This window comes from Cucurbita pepo, chromosome 13 (genome assembly GCF_057944985.1).
Source record: "Cucurbita pepo subsp. pepo isolate OVF chromosome 13, ASM5794498v1, whole genome shotgun sequence".
Lineage (NCBI taxonomy): Eukaryota > Viridiplantae > Streptophyta > Magnoliopsida > Cucurbitales > Cucurbitaceae > Cucurbita > Cucurbita pepo.
Window position 1 is genome coordinate 11,935,689 of NC_141810.1, and position 21,877 is coordinate 11,957,565.

Genomic DNA, 21,877 nt, shown 5'->3' on the forward strand with positions numbered 1-21,877 from the left:
GAATTTAAAATAGAAATGGAACATGAAAGTTGTTCTTTTTCTTTAGAACAACAAATATGGGATACGAAATTTAAACCTCTGACATATTGATTACTTGATATGTTAGATGCCAGAATACTCGAACAATTATGCATGTTTTGAAGTTGAACAACAAGCAACATGTCCAACGATTATTTTCCACGGGTATTAATTCATATCGAACTCGTTGAGTATAATTAACTGTCCAATAGTTATTTTCTTCCTCTGCTAGAAAAGGGTCTAGCACTGTTATCACTGCCATAAGTAGGTTGTCGCGATCATGGACATTGGAGTAGGATACAAGAGTCGTCATATGGAGGCTTGTCTAATGGTCATTTGAAGTCTATCAACACACGCCACAATTGTTGGAGAGGGAGATCATGATATTGGTACTCGTAAAAAATGTGATAAAAGTTTGAGAAGATAGAATTCTGACTATCAATCTTGAAATTTCCAACTGATGACGACTTACAACAATAATATACGTATATAAACAAACAAAATTAAGCATTAATTAATTATGGATTACATTAATATAAGCATAATTATTAATTTGATAGATAGGACACCTAAAAAAAAATGGTCTCGAGTGGGTTGCATTACAAGTTCATAAATTTTGACAATGAGCTAAACATGAAGCTATTTGAACTGACATACTCCAATGGTCAAATTCAAGAACTAGTTCCTCCCTCAATAGCAATCTGGGATTTCAAGAACAGATTAGACGACGTCGCCCAAAGCTCCTTGGCAAGTTTCGTGTCGTACGACCGAGCAGAGGACTTGACCGTCCTACCGTTTCCGCCGAAAAAGTAAACACCAGATGTTTCCTGACATAAGAAAGTTCAGTCTACCCAATTGAAGATCTTAATAGAACTATGAAACACACACAGACAAGCGCAAAAAATTCTCACAGGTAATGCAAAGGCTGCATCCAAAATGGAGTTGACCCCATCTTCAGGTAGCTGTAGAAGTCTCAAAAGCCTCAATATTGTAAATGCTACCCTAGAAAGATATGTAGGAACTTCTCTCATGATGTTTGTTTTGACTACTCCAGGATCCGCAACACTTCAGAATATGAAAGAGATCATATTTAACAAACAAAAATCAGCAGATCCATATCAGAAGCCTTGAAGGCTAGTTAGTACGAAACAAGGATAACCAAAGGCAACGACGACAAAGTTCCCTTACACGACTGTTACTTTATTAGATCCGTTCTCTAAGGAAAGATTTCGTTGAAGCTCATAGGAGAACAGCAGTAAGCATACTGTAACAGAAAATGGATAGCGCTTGTCAGAATCGAGAATAGTATCATAAATAGTTTCACAAAACATTGATTGCTCACATTTAGAATACTCATAGATACTAGCACATGGATATTGATCCAATCCCACGAAGCGCTTTCCACACACGGTATCCTCGTCAACCTGAACATCAAAAACTGTAGAACACAATGAAGCCATTATTACTGTTGTTGCTTTCACAAGACACATATGGAACAAAGTGAAAAAATGTATAAAGCCAGCACTGAGGTTGACAGTATCACAATGGAAAAAAATCTCATTGCGTTGATGAAAGACCTATTATTCATGAACATATCAAGCACTTGAAGAGATTACCCAGTAAAAAAATTAAAGCGCGGAGAGCTATCATTCTAATACAGAAAATTCTTACCACATCTATGTGTAAAGGATGAGACATTGACTATCCTAGATGGAAAAGGGCTGTTCTTCAGGAGTGGCAATAACATTCGAGTCAAAAAGAACGGGCCAACATAATTTGTAGCCATCATCCTGATAATATAAGAAGTTAAAAAGGTAGGCCGGGTTGAAAATATCTTGAAAATAAGATATAAAATGAAGTAGAAAAATAAATTAGAAAATCCCAATGGCAAAGCAAAGCCAAAAACTTCAGTGAGAAGAACCCAATTTCAGCATATAAAGAAGCAATTTTAAGCTTAAGGTAACGGAAAAGCTGGACCAAATGGATCACAGAAATAGCTCATTATCTCACAATGAACAAGAGTTCAAAGAGGCACATGAGAGTATTAAGTTTCAACAGCAGTTTTCCATAGCTACATTTAAACTAATCCGAAGTCGAAAATTATATATAGGTTCAGAGGCACAGTACCGTTCGAATCACTGCATTATTGCAAGACTAAAACACTTGAGCAAAGACAGGGAATAGAGATGTAACTGGTCATAGCCTTCAGAAGTGGATCTAGATGACGTTGCCAGTATCCCGGCGTTATTAATCAAAAGTTGCAATGAAGGATGCATCTTAGAGCCTTGGAGCCAAAGCTGAAGGGAATTCTTGAAGTCCAAGATTGACTGAACAGATAAAAGATCGACTTGAAAAGCTTTAAGAAGGGCTTTTTCATTCTGCCTTTTTATCTCTGACATTGTCTGCGACAATGTAAGCAGTCACCAAAACGAGGAATAACACATGAAATGAGGTAGGGATAAAACAAACTAAAAAACAGTTCATGAGGCAAACCTTTAATAACAAATGCCTTGACCGTCCAGCTGCAAGTAGAAAATAAAATTTAAAAACACAAGCATCAGTTTTTAACTCTGTTATTTTGTAGAGAAAGATTTGATTGGCTTGCATAACATTTAATGCAAAGAAATAGCATCAAGAAGGGTTTAGTTAAGTTGATTTTCCATCATTAGAATAAGAGCTTAAAAATTAAAAACAGAGTCTTATTACTGGTAAATACGTTGAATAAATTCATGCACAGATAAATGACAATATTATCGGCACTCTATCAGAAGTCATTTTTGTTAGGAATTACGACTCTCCACAATGGTATGATATTGTCCACTTTGAGCATAAGCTCTCATGCCTTTGCTTTGGGCTTCCCCAAAAGGCCTCGTACCAATGGAGTTAGTATTCCTCACTTATAAATCCATGATCTTCCATTAAATTAATCAATGTGAGACTCACTCCCAGTAATCCTCAAACAGTTTTGTAAGTAAGAGGCAGTAATAGTTTGAAGGTAAACAATGAGAATTGGGAGCATTATAATCCACATAATGTTTTGGAAATGAAGACAGAGTCCAATAATATTTGCAATGAGCATTAATTTCTAACAGCTAGATTCAAATGGTAAATCAAAATCAAGACTGCAATAGAAGTTGAGAAAACGAATGAAATGGTACGAGAAACCAACCAAGAACGACGTAGAAACCACGTTTAGAAAGAGCAAGAGCAGCAGCTGCACCCAATCCAGAGGTAGCCTACAACTTTCAAAACAAAGATACTAAATGAATTAAAAGCTGTACGTGCAGAGAAAGAAAGAGAGATTCAAATTTAACTTCAATCGAGCATAAAAGTCACAGGCAACTTTACACCGGTGATAACGCAAAGGGGCACGACGTCTTCTGAGGTGCAAGAAGAAGCCCTTTCATAGGAGTAGGAGGTTCCAGATCTGTGCTTAATAGACAAAGAGAGAAATATTTGAAAAAATAGCACCAAGTAAGAATAGAGGATAGAGAGATTCCACAGCACTGCCATCCTCCAAAACTCTGTTGATCTTAAAAACTGCCAAGCTTTTTTCAACTCTGTTCTCATGGAAGCCATCCTCCAAAATCCTAAGTATGAGCCATCAGACATGGAAAAAGTTAAAATCTATACCTTTGTACATAGAATCTTGATCACTTACCAACAGGCAAAGGCAAACATTATCATTTGAATACGTAAACACCATATACATAAGTATTCTTTGTGCACATTTGAATACATAGAATCTTGATCATTCAAAGGTGTAGAGCCACATCAAACTATGAATCTCACATAGAGAATCCCCCCAGACATATCAATAAAAGCACACTACAAAAAGGAATGCAAGAAAATGTTTTGGAATTAAAGGATAATATGATTCGCCCAACTTCCATTTACGGAGAGCACACAAGACAGAAACATACCAACAAACCCCATCAGGTTAGGCTCTACTTTTCAGTAAATTAGAAAGAGAGAGCCTTGTCGATGAATAGAACAAGAATTCTGACCAATCCCTTAGCCACCAACATCCTTCTTAGAATCACATTTGTCTGAATGTGCAAAATCATTAAGAAATACATCTTCAATCATTTTAAAACCGACTTTGAATCATCAAAATCAGGCTTGTTTTTTCAATACGACAAAATGATTTTACAATCAGTTCAAAATTCCACTCACTTCCGTCCTGAATTAATAAATTTGAAGCTTTAATACAACAATAACCTAATGAAAATCAGATTTTAAATCAACCCGTCGTGAATAAACTTGAATGAAGAAATTAAAATACCTCGAGATTGATCGGTCAGGACTTCAAAAAGGCAACCACCTTCGAGTCAACCTCTCGCAGACTGTCTTCCTTTTCAGTTTCCGAATAAGAAACGAGAAGAACGATAGAACTCGGCCGCAAAAAGAGGGAAGAAGAAAGAAACGACCAATCTACCAACGTCCATGTTTAAACCATTTTTTTCTTAAAATATTTTAATAAAAATATTTTTTTATATATATATTTATTTAAATAACAAACATTCAAAAAATGTTAAACATCTAATATACTTTACCTAATTATTTCAACCATGGTTTTAATATTAATAATAATTTAAAAATTACTTTATTACTATAAAAAAAACAAACCAATTAATCGAGCTTTTTAAACCTAGTTCAGAAGTGTAACGACCCAGATTCACCGCTAGCACTAATGCACCGGATCTCATCAGAACTCCGCAGTTAAGTGTGCTTGGGCGAGCGTAGTACTAAGTTGGTGACCACTTGGGAAGTCCTCGTGTTGCACCCCTTTTGATCTGGGTCGTTACAAATGGTATCAAAACCAGACACCAGACGATGTGTCAGCCTTCTCGCTGTTCCCCGAAGGGGGTGGATTGTGATGTCCCACATTGGTTGGGGGGAGAACAAATCACCATTTATAAGGGTGTGGAAACTTTTCACGAGCAGACGTACGTTTTAAATTCTTGAGGTGAAGCCCGAAAGGGAAGCTTTCCCCTCTCTCTCTCGTTTGGTTCTAATATCAATTGGAATTCAAGAATGGTCCGAGCCGCTACTCATCAAGTACGCGCAGGTCGTTTTCGATCAGGCCACTAGTGGCGGCAAGTGAGGCTTCTCTTTCTAACTTCTTCCACTTCCCCATCTCAGTTTAAGTTTGATTTTTAACACCATTTCGTTTCAGTTCTGCGATTTCTGTTGTTGCATTGAGATTTCTCTCAGCTCTGCTCACTCCTCGTTGTCTTCTTCATCTTTGATATTTTTTTTTTCTTTTAATTTCATGGAATAATGTTGTTTCTTCTTCGTTTCATACTGTTATATAAGTGCAGAGGCGATGATAACTGAGTTTTCCTGTTGTTTTTTTAGCTTATGGTTCGTGTTCGATTAATTTGGGTTCTTTGGAGATGGAACTTACACAAACCCTTATTTGTAGAACCCTAATAAAACTTAGGTTTTCGTTTTGATTTGCACTTATGATTGGGGATCTCTGTTATTTTAATTTGTCCCTGTGAACAGAAATGGGAAAAAAAAAATCAAAATCTGTATGTTTATTTATATCATTGACGTGAATTTGGTGCGATCCCCCTATTAAAATGAAGTGAAAATTTTAGAACGTTTTAAGGGTAGATTGAAACTAACCATACATTAGAGCCGTTCTATGTACTTTAGCCTTTTAATTTATACCAATTGGAAACCTTTTGTCACCCATCCTGATGTCTTGTCATCCCTTTTTTGTAAGCCTTCTTCATTATTATTAAAGGATGGCTTGCTGGTTTTTCCCAACATTTTTCTGAGTTGATTTGCTCTATCTTTTTCGTTTATTTGAATATTTCCCCTATTTATTGATTTTTGATGTGGTGAACTGTTTTTGTAATTGCTTTGAGATTTCAAATAATGAAGTTTTCTCTATACTGAAAAGTGTTCTTAGTTTTTAAGAAATTTTGTTCCAGTTAATTCTTGTATGATGCCATTGAAATTCTTTCTTTTCTAACACGTATTCATGTGTATATATCTGTGTGTGCATTTTCATATCTAAATCTTTGTTCATTGTAGGTGATAATGCCAAAATTAAGACGTATACGGTGGATTTTTTGTGATATCGATGATAGTCACCTTTGTGCATAACAAGTTCTGTGATTATTCTCACACTGGCTTATATGAATCAAATGAGCAAAAAGACCGTCCTCTCGAAAATCATCGGTAAGAAGCACCATTTATTCTCTTCTCCATTTCTCAGTTTACCCTCCAGACTTCTAGTTTTTCAAATGCACTATGATGTAGCCACCTGCAATTTTTTTCTCCAATCCTATGCGAACCACAAGAATCTCCCCGAAGGAAAGCAGCTACATTCCGTAATGATTACTTCTGGATTTATGCATTTGCCTTCATCCATTACTAGCTTGATCAACATGTACTCTAAATGCAATCAAATGGAACAGGCTGTTTTAGTTTTCCATGATCCATATCATGAACGTAATGTGTTTGCATACAATGCAATAATTGCTGGATTTGTTGCAAATAGGCTTCCAGCACATGGGTTTCAATTTTATAAGAGAATGAGGTCAGTGGGTGTAATGCCTGATAAGTTCACTTTTCCATGTGTAGTTAGAGCTTGTTGTGAGTTCATGGAGGTTAGGAAGATTCATGGTTGTTTATTCAAAATGGGGCTAGAGTTGGATATGTTCGTTAGTAGTGCTCTTGTCAATACTTACTTGAAGTTCGACTTAATGGAGGACGCCAAGAAAGTATTTGAAGAGTTACCCGTGAGAGATGTTGTGCTTTGGAATTCCATGATCAATGGCTACGCCCAAATTGGTCACCTGAACAAAGCAGTAGTGGTTTTTAAGAAAATGGGGGAAGAAGGGATTTCACCTTGTAGATTTACAATTACTGGCATTTTATCTATTTTTTCTTTGATGGGAGACATTAACAATGGGAGAGCAATTCATGGAATTGTAACAAAAATGGGTTATAGTTCATGTGTTGCGGTTTCAAATGCGCTAATTGATATGTATGGGAAATGCAAGCATATCGAAGACGCGTTAGTGATTTTTGAGATGATAAGTGAGAAGGATTTGTTTTCATGGAATTCAATTATATCTGCTCATGAACAATGTGTTGATCATGATGGTACCTTGAGATTTTTTGACAAGATGTTAGCTTCTAGGGTTCTACCTGATGTGATTACTATCACTGCTGTACTTCCAGCTTGTTCTCACTTTGCTGCTCTTATGCATGGAAGAGAAATTCATGGATATATGACTGTTAATGGATTGGGAAAAAATGAAGACGGTGATGATGTATTATTAAACAATGCTGTTATGGACATGTATGCAAAGTGCGGATGCTTGAAAAATGCCCACAGAGTCTTTGATCGAACGAGCAATAAGGATGTGGCGTCGTGGAACATCATGATTATGGGTTATGCAATGCATGGATATGGTCAAGAAGCATTGGATATGTTTCATCATATGTGTGAGGCTCAAATTAAGCCAGATGCTATCACATTTGTTGGAGTTTTATCTGCATGTAGTCATGCAGGCTTTCTACGTCAGGGGCGCTCGTTCTTAGCTCGAATGGAACTTGAATTTGGTGTGGTTCCAACTATCGAGCATTATACATGTATAATTGACATGCTCGGTCGAGCTGGACATCTGGGGGAAGCTTATGAACTGGCTGAAAGAATACCTCTTCAAGACAACCTTGTTTTGTGGATGGCATTGTTGGGAGCGTGTCGACTTCATGGGAATGCAGATTTGGGAAAAGTTGTCGGAGAAAAGATAATGCGACTTGAACCTAAGCATTGTGGTAGTGGTAGTTATGTATTGATGTCTAGTATGTACGGAGTCGTAGGTCGATATGAAGAAGCATTGCAGGTTAGACGAACGATGAAGGAACAAAACGTTAAGAAGACACCGGGTTGTAGCTGGATTGAACTCAAGGACGGGCTGTATGTTTTTAGCATGGGAGACAGGACACATCCTGAATTAAATGCACTGATTCATTGCCTTTGTGGCATTGGATACCTTCATGATGAAGTTATGCAGTCGTCTTGAGATATGGTAGCATTTGCAATTGAATTGACCTTTTCTTTTTACAGATAGGAATGAAGATTGAAAAAACACATTGATGAATTTGCGGTTAAATGAGGAGGAAATTGAAGAATCATCCCTTATCTACCACACTTGCTTACAGAGGTCACTCTCGCAGCAATGAAGAATGATTGTCTAATGGCCCGAACATTGGGCTTTTCCTTTCGGGCTCCCCCTCAATTTTTAAAATGCGTATGTTAGGGAGAGGTCTTCACACCTTTATTTATAAAGAATGTTTTGTTATCCTCCACCCCTTAATAAAGGTTGTCACAAATGGTATCAGAGCCAGACACCGGACGATGTGCCAGTGAGGAGGCTAAACCTCGAAGGGGGTGGATACGAGGCGGTGTGCTAGCAAGAATGTTGGGCTCCGAAGGGGTGGATTGGGGATCCCACATTGATTGGAGAAGGGAACAAATGCCAACAAGGACGCTGGGCCTTAAAGGGGAGTGAATTGTGAGATTCTACCTCGATTGGGGAGGAGAACGAAACATTCTTTATAAGAGTGTAGAAACTTCTCCCTAGCAGACACGTTTAAAAACTTTTAAGGTTTGTTCTCTCCATTGCAAGCATACAAGTCTCAGTAGAGTTGTTACATCCCCCTCCACAAAGGTATTTGCAAGGACAAAATACCCAAAGAAGATATAAGATTTTCGTATGGAGATAGTTTGGAACGACTTTCTAACTTAAGATTTGAAAAGTCACTCCAAATCGTCCTTAACCATAGAGGTACAACAAGGACGAGTCGATCCAAAAATGATGTCGAACGTCTCTTCATCACCTGGATGATGTGTTTTATGCATAAACTGCAACGATGTCCAAGAGCTCCTCTCTGTTACATGCAATTTCTCTAGCGAGTTTCTCTGGTCAAATCAATTGGGATCCTTCTTTTGGCCGGCCATCCTTTGAAGAATGGCTGCAGCAGCTTATTAGAACAGTTATTTTGGTTGATCAAGATTGAAAGAACAACCACTTCTTCAGCTACGCCTCCACAAGTTTTGACGAACATGGATTCGATTCCTACAATTATTCTTTTTTTGGTTTAAATTTTGTTCCCCACTTACCAATTATTGTCTCAATGATCTTGAAGGAGCTTTTTTCTGGTCTCTTTTCACAGAATCTCATGTATATTTTTTTAATATTGCATAACATCAATAAAATATTTGTAGGTTATTTTTGTAATAATCTCTAGAATTTCTCACCAAAAGACCAAGAGCTAACGATCGAGACTTTGAGCTATCTGGACACATACTTCGTGAAATGATTCATGCATGCTTGGTGCCTGAGGCAAGAAGTCAAATCGATTGCTATCCATATGTATCCGTATCTCCGTGGATAGAGATAAAGATAGGGATCCATCTAGATCTTGATTCACTATTTCCACTCGAGTTTTACTATTTTACGGTCTTGAATCTTTTCTTCCATTTTCTTCTCCTAAACTCAATCACTTGAAGAACGGTAAACTTGGTCTCGAATCTTGACTGAATTAATAGGGAGAAATTTCTCGAGAGGAAGAGAATCTAGGATTCACACTTTTTTCGTTCCATATGTAACAGTTTTTTTTTTTTTTTTTTTTTTTTGAAAATGTAGATGAAATCAATAAAATTAACCTAATTATAGATTAGATATGGTTCAAAATTAACCTAGATAAAAGAAGGTTAAATTACAAGCTTAGTACAAGAGATTTGAATCTATTTGGTCCATGAATTTAGAAGAGATGAACTTCTCATTTAATCTATAAACGGTCTACTTAGTCGTTGAAAATTTATAAATTTTTAAAATTAATTTATCTATTATATATAAAATTTAATTTAATTTCTATTAAACTTTAAATAAATTTATAAATTTTAAGAAATTTAAAATTTTAAAAATTAAATTTGTAATTTGAAAGTTCTTTTTTTATCAAATTTAAAATTTAAGAAATTGACCATTTCCTTTTTCATATTAAACTTCCAACTAGTTGAGAAGACGTCGTTACATCCAACAAAAAGAAATTAATTTTCCATATTTGTAATAATAATTTAATTTATTTTATTTTATTTTAATTCCCGAAATGTTTCTAGAAGGTTCTACGCCTCCTCCTTAAACCCTGGCTCTCAAGGGTTTAATTACACCAGTTTCTCCCACTGGAACTCTTCTTTTGCTCCTTCTCTGCAACACTCTTATCTTTTCACAGCGCTTCATGGCTCCAATCTTCACTAGAACATTATCCACTCTTGCTCTCTCTTCACTCCCTTCCTCTTTTTCTCACCCTCTGCCAAGCAGTCGTACGCGCTTGAGCTTCACCAGTGCTTTCCTGCACCAAAATGGGCTCAGAAATGGCTTTTCTTGTGATGGGTTGAAGTGGAAGATTGAGAAGAAGAGAAACCCGATTTCGGTCAGGTGCGAAGCGGCCGTCGCTGAGAAAGAAGCTACTGAGACTCTTGGTGAGAAGTTTGAGTACCAAGCCGAGGTGGGTCTTTGAATTTTCCGTGTTTGTTGATGATGTCGATTTATTTTGAATCCAGAGAGAGCCATGGGAAGGGAAATGTTCATCCTATTTGATAATTAAGATTCTTTTGGATGGAGAAAGTTTTCTGTAGATGAAATGAGATTTTTTACGAAGTTGTTAAAGGATTAGGATTTCTCCTTGATTTCGTTTTCTGTAAAGTCATTAGGTGGATGAGGGTGACAACCAAAAAATTTACAGAATACGAAATCTTGTTATGGTTTTTGAGTTCCTCGATTTGGTATTTCTTGAAACATCAATTCCCAAACATGTCTCTGGTTTTTGTGGTGTCTTAGTCATGTCCATGGCATGTTTAATCATGGGGTTGTTGCCAACTGATGGCTGGAACATATATAATGAGTGCAGGTTAGTCGCCTCCTGGATTTGATTGTTCACAGCCTTTATAGCCACAAGGAAGTGTTTCTTCGAGAGCTAGTGAGGTAATGTTGTTCATTTTGTACTGATTCTGTAATTCCATTGATATCTTTTTGACTGTCCGGTTTTATCTTGTTTCCTTCCCGGAAATTTTATCTTGTTATTATAATTCTTAATAATTTCGTTGAAATTTTTAGATTAGATTTTATGTAGTATTATCTTTAAGGAAGCAAGAAAATGTTCATGCATTGAAACATTCTTTTAATTGTTCTCTAGTAATGCGAGTGACGCTTTAGACAAGCTAAGATTCTTGAGCGTGACCGAGCCTACTCTGCTTGGAGATGCTGGTGACCTCGAAATACGTATCAAACCTGATGCAGACAGTGGTACTATCACCATAACGTATGGAATATTTTCTTAGTTCTACTACAGTTTTACTTTCCATTTCTGAGTGAACTTAGTTATATTACAATTGGAATTTTTGTGTTTTTAGAGATACTGGCATTGGAATGACTAAAGAAGAGCTCATTGACTGTCTTGGAACTATTGCTCAGAGTGGCACTTCAAGATTCTTGAAAGCTCTTAAGGTTTTTCCTCCCTCCATTTATACTCGTTTCAGTATGATATTCTACTCATCTTAACTTCATTCAGGCTTTTTATACTGAGTACATGTGAATTTAAATGTTTGGACATGTAAGGAAAATAAGGACGCTGGAGCAGATAACAGCTTGATCGGCCAATTTGGTGTTGGGTTCTATTCAGCCTTTCTGGTTGCTGAAAAGGTAGAGTTACATTTTGCCTTGACATAATAACTGTTCTCCTAATTGAAGCTTGATCAAAGTTCTTTTCTGCTAAGATTCAACATTTTGACTCACTTCTGCATTTCGGCGATCATATGTAATCAGGTTGTTGTATCCACTAAGAGCCCAAAATCAGATAAACAATATGTTTGGGAAGCAGTAGCGGATAGTAGTTCATATGTTATTAGGGAAGAAACTGATCCTGAAAAGCTCCTACAGCGGGGAACACAGATTACCCTCTACTTAAGGGTATGGAATCTTCATCTCTTCTATCACACAACATCTGGGAACTCTTCTCATGCCTTTTAGGGACTGCTAAGAAACTCGGGTTTTTTTAATGGTGATGGGTAGAACAACTCAGTTTAGATGAATTGTGCTGATTGCTATATTTACAGAGTTAAGGAGAAGAAAGTAATATTTGGTGGTGGTGGTGTTGTTTGTTTTTTAATATTTATTTTTATTGTATTGTAGATAGTAGATTTGGCTCCATGATTTGCATTATTTTTTTGGAACGTCATGCCATTAAATAACCATATCCACATTTTATTATCTTGTTCGCAAATTGCAGGAAGACGACAAGTATGAATTCTCTGATCCGTCTAGAATTCAAGGTTTGGTCAAGAATTACTCACAGTTTGTTTCCTTCCCCATCTACACATGGCAAGAGAAATCAAGAACCGTTGAGGTATGAATTCTATGCATTTACACGTGGTTTGTATAAACAAGCTATGTAAATGGCTCTAGTTCTTTCTCTTCTTAATGGGTTTGGGTATATTGTACTCTGATTATTGATATGCAAGGAAAATTGGTTGTGTGTTTCTTTATGAAATGAGTTAACCTTTCAGATTTCTACTTAAAAGTTTTATCCAAAATGATTTTGTAATGTCTGATATTTATTTATCTCGAGGTATTCTTTGAGCTCTATTCTTGTTTATCACTTTCTTGATGTGGTTATGATTTAGGAGGAATCGGCTTGTGTATCGTTTTTTAATTATCATGATGTTTATTACTATTGATATTGAATAGAGTTCTTGGGCAGGTGGAAGAAGAAGAAGAACCGAAAGAAGGAGAAGAACCAAAACCAGATGTAACCCACTTGTAAATCTTAGTTTGGAAATTTGCATCATTCTCCAATATCGAAGTATTTAAAGGGTTTTCTTTTTCAGGGTGAGAAGAAAAAGAAGACAACAACTCAGAAGTATTGGGACTGGGAATTGGCTAATGAAACAAAGCCAATATGGGTGAGTTAAAGTGACATCTGCATCATATGTCCACACTGAACTTGTAAAGAAATGATTTTGTTTCTATACTCGGTTAAATATTTTGCAGCAATTGTGTATCTTCTTACTCCCTTATTCTGTTAATTTGCTTGTGCAGATGCGGAATTCAAAAGAAGTTGACAAGGACGAGTACAATGAATTCTATAAGAAGACATTTAATGAGTTTCTAGACCCACTTGCATATACTCACTTCACCACTGAGGTATAGTGAGTCCTTTGGTTTAATTAATCCAATTTTTCTTTCATTAAGGGGTACTGATTTCATTTCTAAATCTGCAGGGCGAAGTGGAGTTCAGGAGTGTTCTATATATTCCTGGAATGGGACCTCTGAATAATGAGGATGTTGTAAGCTCTAAAACAAAGAATATCCGTTTGTATGTCAAGCGTGTATTCATCTCTGATGATTTTGACGGTGAGCTGGTGAGTATAAATATTTTATAGACTCTCATGCAGCGTAGTTATATTTTTACTTGAGTTTCTATGAATGGGGAACTAAATCTTACATGTCCTTTTCAGTTTCCACGATATTTGAGCTTTGTGAAAGGTGTGGTAGATTCTGATGACCTCCCCTTGAACGTTTCTCGAGAAATTCTTCAAGAAAGCCGAATTGTAAGTTTTTGGAACATAAATGTTAGTTTCTTATGAAGGGCTATATTACTTTTGGTTTCAGCTGTTTCCAATGCAGTAAACATGCACAATGATATATTCTCATACATGCTCTCTGGTTTTCTATTCATTCCTACAAGCCTGAAACCCCAAGATTAATATGTTTCAACATTTTTGTTTTGCATTTCAATGTTATTACTGGTTCCATCGGTATAAACATAACATCTTATTTCCGTTGCCTTGATGATTCTGCTCCTATCAAATATTTTCCAGGTGAGAATTATGAGGAAGAGACTTGTTAGAAAAACATTTGACATGATTCAAGACATCTCTGAAAGTGAAAATAAAGAGGTTTGTGGCTATAAAGCCAAATGTGATTTATATTTCATTTTTTAGTACTGTGTAAACTTCTAAAAGAAAATCTCAATTTCAGGATTACAAAAAATTCTGGGAGAATTTTGGCAGGTTCTTAAAATTGGGTTGTATTGAGGATACTGGAAATCACAAGCGCATAACACCATTATTGCGTTTTTACACCTCCAAAAGCGAGGAGGTCCTGAAGAGCTTGGATGATTATGTAGAGAACATGGGGGATAATCAGAAGGCAATTTACTACTTGGCGACTGACAGCTTAAAGAGTGCCAAGAGTGCTCCATTCTTGGAGAAGTTGGTTCAAAAAGACATTGAGGTAAAATATTCATACCATTATACCGTTTTAACGAATGCTGGTTGGAAGGTACTCTTGTACAACTGCTGGGCTGACTTGGGGTGTTCTCTTACCCACTTCCCATCTTTCTTCTTGGTTTAATGGATTACAGCGATAATGAAAGTTGTTTGTCTTTGACCAGACATTCTACATCTAATGTGGGTTTATTTTATTCGATTAGGTTCTTTACTTGATTGAACCTGTGGATGAAGTTGCTATCCAGAACATACAGACATACAAGGAGAAGAAATTTGTTGATATTAGCAAGGAAGATTTAGAGCTGGGTTTGTTCTTTGTTCCTTCCTCCCTATTCTTTGGTTTTGAAATTAGCTTTACCTGCAGAGAATTTTATTTTATTTTATTTTTGTGAAAAACAGGAGGTTAGTTCTGCATGTAACTAATAATTGTGTTCTTGTTCCAGGCGATGAGGATGAAGTTGAAGAACGAGAAACTAAGCAAGATTACAACCTTCTCTGTGACTGGATTAAGCAACAACTAGGTGACAAGGTTGCAAAAGTCCAAGTCTCAAAGCGATTAAGCTCTTCTCCATGTGTCCTAGTTTCTGGCAAGTTTGGATGGTCTGCAAATATGGAAAGGTTAGTTTTGGACATTAAATGCTCAACATAGCTAATCTAGATGTGAACGGATGGATTGCATCTTTTCTGTTGCTGATGAAACTGTAATGAACGAGTACATCAATAGTTCTTTTAGATTTAGCTTTCAACTATTTTGATCATAAGTAAACCTTCTCCAACCATGTAAACGCCTTAGTTTTTCACTTGAAACAAAATTTCTGTGGGTTTTCGTTTGTAACAATGTTTTATCAACATTTTCCCTCCAGGTTGATGAAGGCACAGGCTCTTGGGGATACTTCAAGTTTGGAGTTCATGAGGGGAAGGAGAATTTTGGAGATTAATCCGGACCATCCGATCGTCAAGGATTTAAATGTAAGACTTCTAAACCATCCCTACATTTTGAGTGGGAATAGGTACTTGTTTGTCTAAGCTAGCGGATATCCATTTATTTCAATTTGGTCAGGATAGAACATTGGCGATATAATCTTTTTTTCTCCCCCTAAGATCAAGCCAATTTCTTCTTGTCAAAGATTGCTACACATACTGCTAAGGTTGTCAACGTCTGGAAATTGCTTGCGTTGTGTGATGGGGACTCATATAATTGATATCTTGAGTGGATTTTATTTGTATTGTAAAGAAAATAGAACATTAGTTCATAAGTGAGTGACTCTTTAGAAGTATATTAACTCGTACTCCTGCTTTATAGGCGGCTTGCAAAAATTCACCGGATAGCAGTGATGCTAGGAGAGCCGTTGATCTTTTATACGAGACAGCATTGATATCCAGTGGATTCTCTGTAAGGGAAAATTCAATTAGATGATTGAATATTTTCAAGAGTTAAATGATTTTGATTGATTTCTTACTATACTCACTGCTTGTCTGGATGCAGCCTGATAGCCCAGCCGAATTGGGAAGCAAGATATATGAGATGATAGCAATGGCTGTTGGAGGAAGATGGGGTCGATTAGAAGGCAATGCCATTGCCGAAGATGCTGCCGAGGCCGACAGCACTGAAGCACCAGAAGTGCAAGTGATCGAACCCTCGGAAGTGAGGACAGAGGATGATCCATGGCAGAATTAGTATGGAGTTAACCTTGGGTAGATTTTAAAGCTTTTTAACAGTCCTGTAGACGAAAGAAATAGGTTGTATGGCGGGCATTCAGTTAAATGGTCAAAGTTTTGATTCATTAATATGTAGGGGAATGTATGGCTAGACTAAACATGAATAAGGATCACAATTCTTGATAATATTGCAATGAAATTCTTACAGTTTCCTTTGTATCAGCCTTAACATGTCCATTGATATCAAAGATGTCTTGTTTGAGAATTGTAAGACAGTTCCAAAATGGATAGAGAACAGGAAGAAAAAGAGGAGAAGAACTAACATATACATTAGAAGATTTTACAAGATCTTCAATAATGGGGAAGTGAAAAATCAGGCGCAGGTTAGTTCATATATAATTCTTCTGATTTCATTTCTGTCTCATTACAACGTTGTCTGTTTTGTGCAGAAAATCTTTGCCTTGTATTATTCTAAACTCTTGCATTGAAATGCATGCAAAATGTGCCTACATATCTCTTCATGCCCAGACTTCAGTTCGATTACTCATTCTTCTCCATGTTTACAGGCTCATCAGCGAACTTCGTCATCGGACTCGGTAGTAATGACAGTAGCATTATTCTCTATACAACTTTGAATGTAAAGGCTAAGAGCTCAAAAGCAAACTTAGAGTTGTGCTCTGGTGTTGCATTGTGGAGTGGAACCTGAGAAGGTAAGATGTAGCCAACTTAAGGAGCTTTTAACATTTAGATTTATCAATTGTTGGAAGGGAAAAGAGCCTATGGGTATTCTTGAACAAAAGGTACCATCAACATCTTGGTCACATGGGTAAACTTGAACAAATAGTACCATCTACATCTTGGCCACTGGTGGGTGCAGCGACATCAAAGCTCATTGGAACAGCATTGTGGAGTTCGTTCTCCCACCCGTTTGGTATCTGCAAAAGCTATATTCATGTCATATCACAGAGCGAGTACAGGAAGAACAAAAACATTCAGTCCAATTGACGAGTTGGGCAAGTTGATCTGAATTAAGCACATAAAACCATCATGTTTACCCAAAACTAACTCAAAATATGGTGTGTGCAAGCATTTTTTAGAGAGATCATTCCGGGCCTAGGTGAATTATTATACATCAGGCCAAACAGATCACTGACCAAAAATGCAGCAAGAAAGTAAATTAAAGACAGTCTGAAGTAATAGCAGTGCAAGCAAGATAATTTAGCTCTGATTCTTGAAGAAAACCTGAACAGGCTCCTTGAATCCACCAACGAGTGAAGTTAGCTGGGAATTTATCGTTCTTCGTAGCAGGTCCGGAGAGCTCGCCATGTTTGGAAGACAAGGCGGAATAAGTCCTAGATGAGACGGATGTTGCGGGAGGTAAGGCATAGGCATATCAGGAGGAAAACTAAATAAGGATGGACCAGCCTTTGATTGAATGATCTGTGCAAAGGGAAAGAAAGAATTGATTATGACTCTGAATCCAGAAAGCACAAACTGTTTCATACAGCATTAGATTTCCAGTAGTTTGCTTACTTCTTTTGTGAGGAGCTCTTCGATGTTAAAATCCAGCCTGGGATTAACTGTTGCAAGTTTCATTGACAAGAACTGCATAACAAGATTGTTGAAGATATCAATTGAATTAGAATTGATGGGACAGAATCTCTTATGTTGAGCTGGGGAGCTCGTAAAGAACTATCAGTGTTCTATCCTTTTTCGTTACCTCGACTTGTCGTTGCAACGACTGTACATAGTTAATGATTTCATCAAGCATTACAGCTTTGCCAGTGACCTGAGAGAACCCAGTAGTATCTTAGCGACAAGTACACGAAATGAACGGTTCACGAGTTAGACTCACAAACCTTACTGCACCCGGGTACGAGGTCCTGAAGGAGTCTCATTCTTTCACTTATCTTCTCTCTTCTTACCTGTTAAGACAGACACAGTTCATCACTTCCACAAAATCCCTTTCCAAACTTGGTTTTAGTTAACTAAGAACAAAAGTGAACTGCAAATCCTAACCCTTTCAGCAAGACTATGGCTGTTTGTTGCCTGTCCTCTTCGAGCTCGAACATGAATATATTCTTCTTTAGGAGCATCCGATGGCTGAGAATCCTGTTTTCCTTGCTTCTCAGCAGGTTTATTCGTAGTAGAACTCGGGTTTTGTGTTCCCTTCTGCTGATTCGATGCGCCATTCTTGGCAGTTTGGTTAATTTGTTGGGGAGCTTCTTTGACTTGTCCAAGTTCTATATTCTAACCAAATCAAGCATTCAAGTCTATGAACATCACAAAGAACATAACATGATGGAAACGGCAGTCTAATAGTTTACCTGTTCATCCCTTTTCCTTTTCCTTGAGCATAGTTCATCCGTAGATGGTTCTGTGATAGTACCTTCCAACACGCATCGCTCGCCATGACCGCCACTGAACCCGGCCTCATGGGATTCTTTACCTCTGGCTTGAGACATTTCACATTCTGTCTCATTCTTAGATGGACTCTTTTCTTTAGCCTCAAGCTCCATGGGCAAAGAACCATCCTTGGAGGCTACATTTCTGGACATAACTTCTTGTCTAGAATGAATGCCTATGGAGTTTGAAATATCGAAAGCACCGACAGGCAGCGAAGCCCCGAAAACTCCGCTGTTGAAGCAGGAGAACCTTGCTGCACGTTCTATGAACGCTGAATCAGCTGGAAGTTGAGATAAATTAGCTGGAAATCCATGAACATTTCCTGGGAAACCTCCTTTCATCCATGGATTTTGTTGGTTCCAATCCACACCATTAGATCTCAAAGAATTCAGACCTTCTCCAGTAACTATGCTGTTTTGTTCATTAAAACTGCTGCAGAATCCCGAGTTCATAAGGGCTGGAGTGAATAAGTTAGACATTGAAGTTGAAGGACAAGAAGAAACTCTTAGATCCTCATTGCTAACAGCAGCAGCAAATTGCCAGCCGGAGGTGATACTCATAGGATCACTCCTCCTACTCTCATCTTCAAATTCATCCTTCCCGTTCATCTTATCACAAAAAACAAGAGCCCTCACTCACTTTCCCTCATGTTCTTCCCAATAAGAATCAAGCATCTGCAGAGAAAGTCAAAGTAGATTTCAAAATCATCCAATTCCCAGACCCCAAAAGAATCCATTCAGAACAGAACGACCCAGTTCAAGTTCAAACCCATGAAAGGGTAATTCAAAATCAGCACAAAGAACAGAAAGAACAGTGAGTAGGTACAGTAAGTTGAAAACCCTAGTCAGAGAAAGAGGAAAAACAAGGTCGAAACAGAGTAAAAAATGGCAGAGAAACACATACCCATTTCCATTTCCTGATTCTATTCCACTTTCCACATACTTTTAGACGAAATCAGAGGTTGAATTTAGAGCCCCCACCTTCACTTTCCCTCTCTGTTGGCAGTCTCCTCTGCAAGAACACTGCCACACCCAGAAACTCAGACGAAATGCAGAGCCTAACCTTGTAATGGGAAGAGAGAGAAAATGAAGAAGAAGAAGAGGAAGAGTGAAGGGGGAAAGGGAAAGGGAAAAACAAAGATGAAAGCGAAGGGGTTGGTGCATTTATACCCAGGCTTACATGAAAACGAGTGTCCTTGATGATTAACCACCGCCACTTCTGAAGCAAAAATAATTAAAGGCAAAAGGAGGCAAAGCAAACCCTTCTCTAACAAAGCTTTTACTTCATTCATAATTCTTTATGATCAACTTTAATACTTGATTAATTAGTTTAATTAATCTGGCATTAGTTTAAGCTTATAATTATTCCTGTGTGTTGAGCTAGCAACTGACATTGCCAACTCTCATTTGGGATTTCTTCCTATTTCTTTAATTAATGGGTTCTTGAAAGAAGAGCTGTGTAAGATCTTTAATGGAGGGAGCCGGGAGGGGGTTTGTTTGGTCAAGAACCCAATGCAAAATCTTAACTCCTTTTCACACTCTAATTTCTTTTTTTCTTTTTTTTTTCTTGTACGATCAACCATAATCATATAGGTGGAGCGATCCAAGCTCACCGCTAGCAAATGTTGTCTTTCATTTGAGATTTTCTTCAAGGGTTTAAAAGGAAAATGTTTTCCCACCCTTATAAAAGATGTTTCGTTTTCCTTCTCAACCAATATCGGATGTGGATTATCAAATCAAATCAACTAGCGTTCATCTAACTGCATTGATGAATTTAACTGTGTTCTTAACAGAGTGAAGAGACCATTCAAGAGCTACAATTTGTTGGAAGCAGGCCATTCTTTAGTTATTTCATTTGTTTCATTACTTTCTCAATTATTAGAACATCAATATAAATCTTTCCATTTTATCCTCTTTGTTTTTTTTTTTTATTTAAATTAATAAAAATACTTATAAATTTTATAATTGGTTTAAAAAAATCCTTTAAATTTTTTAGGGTTTTAATAATATCTATAATTTTTTTTAAAAAAATATAAAAGATACTCTTATCATTTAATCAAAACCATTAGTATTTTATTTAAAAAATACACGAACATTTAATAGTATTTCAAAAACATCCTAGAAAGTTAAATTGAGTTTAAAAATATTCATAGCTTTGAACTTTTTAAAAGAGTTTAAAATTTACATTTATATTAGTATTATTTTTAAAAAAAATATCTATAAATTTTTTACCTTTATTAAAAAAAAAAATCTAGAAAATTATTATGGCCAAGTATAACCTTTCATAAATTATTTACACACGTTTAATGTATTTTTGAATTTTTTTTTAAATTAAAATTATTTTTAAAATTTTAAAAAGTTAAAGTGAAAAAAAAAAATTAATGTATTTTTGAAGTTTTCTTTTTTTTTTTTTTTTTTTTTTTTTTTTTTTAATGAAAATTAAGTGTATTAATGAATTTTTTAAAACGTAGTGTGATTATAATAACAACTTTTTTTAAATATAAACGTTAAAATGGAGTGGAGATGTAAGACCCTATTTTAATAAATACGTGTATATATATATATATATATAATAAAATTAAAATAACTTAAAAAAAACCCTTTTAATTCTTTATTTTTTTTAAAGTAATTATAAATAAACTTCTTTTATTTTATTTATAAAGAGTATTGTCGTATGGTTAATCATTTTTCAACCAATATTCCACATAACTCTATCAATTCAATTTTTTAAACATTAATAATTTGGTTCAATTTACGGGATGAGTATTTTTCTAGGTTCGATCAACCTATTTTTTAAAAAATTAAGAATATTTGACATTTATAACTGATATTAGTGACACATTTTGACTTTTAAATATTTGATATTTAAATTTTATGAAACTTTCTGTTATTAATATAACATGTATCGTAAATGAGTAAAAAAGAATTAGTTAAAAAGAAAAAAACAACCCGACCTCGAAAATAGAGGATTAGATTGGGCTGTAAACCTTATCTGGATTACTCGAATCACCAACCCAACCCAACCTAATCCATGTGCACTCCTAATAATTGAATTAAATTCCAATTAAATCAATAATTTATTGTTTTTCAATATTTAAAAAGGACTTTTATTTTTTTATAAAAAAAAAAAATAATAATAACCCATAAACTACTCACATTTATTAATTATAAATAGGTGAGAAACCATGTCATGTTTGTCAAATATGAGTTAATGCAGCTCAATTAAAAAATAATTAATTTAGTAATATTTATTTATTTGTTTAATTTAAAAGTATAATTAATGGAGAAAAAAATTAATTAAATCTAAGATTTGTCAGAATACCCTAATCAGCGGAACATTAATTTAAAATTCATACGGATCTACAACATTGATTCTTTCAACCCCATTTTTTATTTATTTTACTTCCTAATTTCTTACTATTTTATTCCACATTTTTATCTTAATATCGACATTCACCTTTTAAAAATAATAACA

General features: G+C 36.0%; 4 protein-coding genes across 12 annotated transcripts; 2 read left to right on the forward strand and 2 right to left on the reverse strand.

Moving 5' to 3' along the window:
* Positions 1-508: 508 nt before the first annotated feature.
* Positions 509-4,462, reverse strand: LOC111809344 (uncharacterized). 3 transcript variants are annotated; one of them, XM_087129555.1, is made up of 10 exons: positions 4,304-4,462; positions 3,367-3,608; positions 3,188-3,254; positions 2,512-2,540; positions 2,212-2,420; positions 1,693-1,808; positions 1,361-1,456; positions 1,207-1,282; positions 930-1,083; positions 509-845 (listed from the first exon to the last, which is right to left on the reverse strand). In XM_087129555.1, the coding sequence occupies exons 2-10, from the start codon at positions 3,595-3,597 to the stop codon at positions 690-692; spliced, it is 1,134 nt and encodes a 377-aa protein (XP_086985681.1). In that variant the 5' UTR covers positions 3,598-3,608; positions 4,304-4,462; the 3' UTR covers positions 509-689. The 3 variants fall into 3 exon arrangements, with proteins under 3 accessions (XP_086985681.1, XP_023551555.2, XP_086985680.1); XM_023695787.2 differs by having other exon boundaries at positions 1,690-1,808; XM_087129554.1 differs by lacking the exon at positions 4,304-4,462 and having other exon boundaries at positions 1,690-1,808; positions 3,367-3,645.
* Positions 4,463-4,990: 528 nt separating this feature from the next.
* Positions 4,991-9,085, forward strand: LOC111809464 (pentatricopeptide repeat-containing protein At3g14730-like). Of its 3 annotated transcripts, none has more exons than XM_023695929.2 (2): positions 4,991-5,121; positions 6,067-9,085. In XM_023695929.2, the coding sequence occupies exon 2, from the start codon at positions 6,171-6,173 to the stop codon at positions 8,067-8,069; it is 1,899 nt and encodes a 632-aa protein (XP_023551697.2). In that variant the 5' UTR covers positions 4,991-5,121; positions 6,067-6,170; the 3' UTR covers positions 8,070-9,085. The 3 variants fall into 3 exon arrangements, with proteins under 3 accessions (XP_023551697.2, XP_086985639.1, XP_086985640.1); XM_087129513.1 differs by having other exon boundaries at positions 5,054-5,250; XM_087129514.1 differs by having other exon boundaries at positions 5,055-6,213; positions 6,619-9,085.
* A 1,127-nt stretch (positions 9,086-10,212) lies between these two features.
* On the forward strand, positions 10,213-16,219 carry LOC111808472 (heat shock protein 90-5, chloroplastic-like). Its single transcript, XM_023694467.2, has 19 exons — positions 10,213-10,557; positions 10,960-11,033; positions 11,245-11,370; positions 11,462-11,555; positions 11,667-11,750; positions 11,874-12,017; positions 12,337-12,453; positions 12,808-12,855; positions 12,935-13,009; positions 13,146-13,250; positions 13,328-13,468; positions 13,565-13,657; positions 13,928-14,005; positions 14,088-14,342; positions 14,542-14,644; positions 14,782-14,956; positions 15,202-15,307; positions 15,642-15,731; positions 15,825-16,219. The coding sequence occupies exons 1-19, from the start codon at positions 10,288-10,290 to the stop codon at positions 16,014-16,016; spliced, it is 2,370 nt and encodes a 789-aa protein (XP_023550235.2). The 5' UTR covers positions 10,213-10,287; the 3' UTR covers positions 16,017-16,219.
* On the reverse strand, positions 16,158-19,542 carry LOC111808473 (transcription factor bHLH76). 5 transcript variants are annotated; one of them, XM_023694470.2, is made up of 9 exons: positions 19,307-19,542; positions 18,325-19,077; positions 18,017-18,247; positions 17,857-17,922; positions 17,718-17,786; positions 17,531-17,602; positions 17,240-17,437; positions 16,845-16,932; positions 16,158-16,699 (listed from the first exon to the last, which is right to left on the reverse strand). In XM_023694470.2, exons 2-9 carry the CDS (start codon positions 19,009-19,011, stop codon positions 16,662-16,664), a joined length of 1,449 nt encoding a protein of 482 aa, XP_023550238.2. In that variant the 5' UTR covers positions 19,012-19,077; positions 19,307-19,542; the 3' UTR covers positions 16,158-16,661. The 5 variants fall into 5 exon arrangements, with proteins under 5 accessions (XP_023550238.2, XP_023550236.2, XP_023550237.2 ...); XM_023694468.2 differs by having other exon boundaries at positions 16,845-16,941; XM_023694469.2 differs by having other exon boundaries at positions 16,802-16,941.
* Between the last annotated feature and the right edge of the window lie 2,335 nt (positions 19,543-21,877).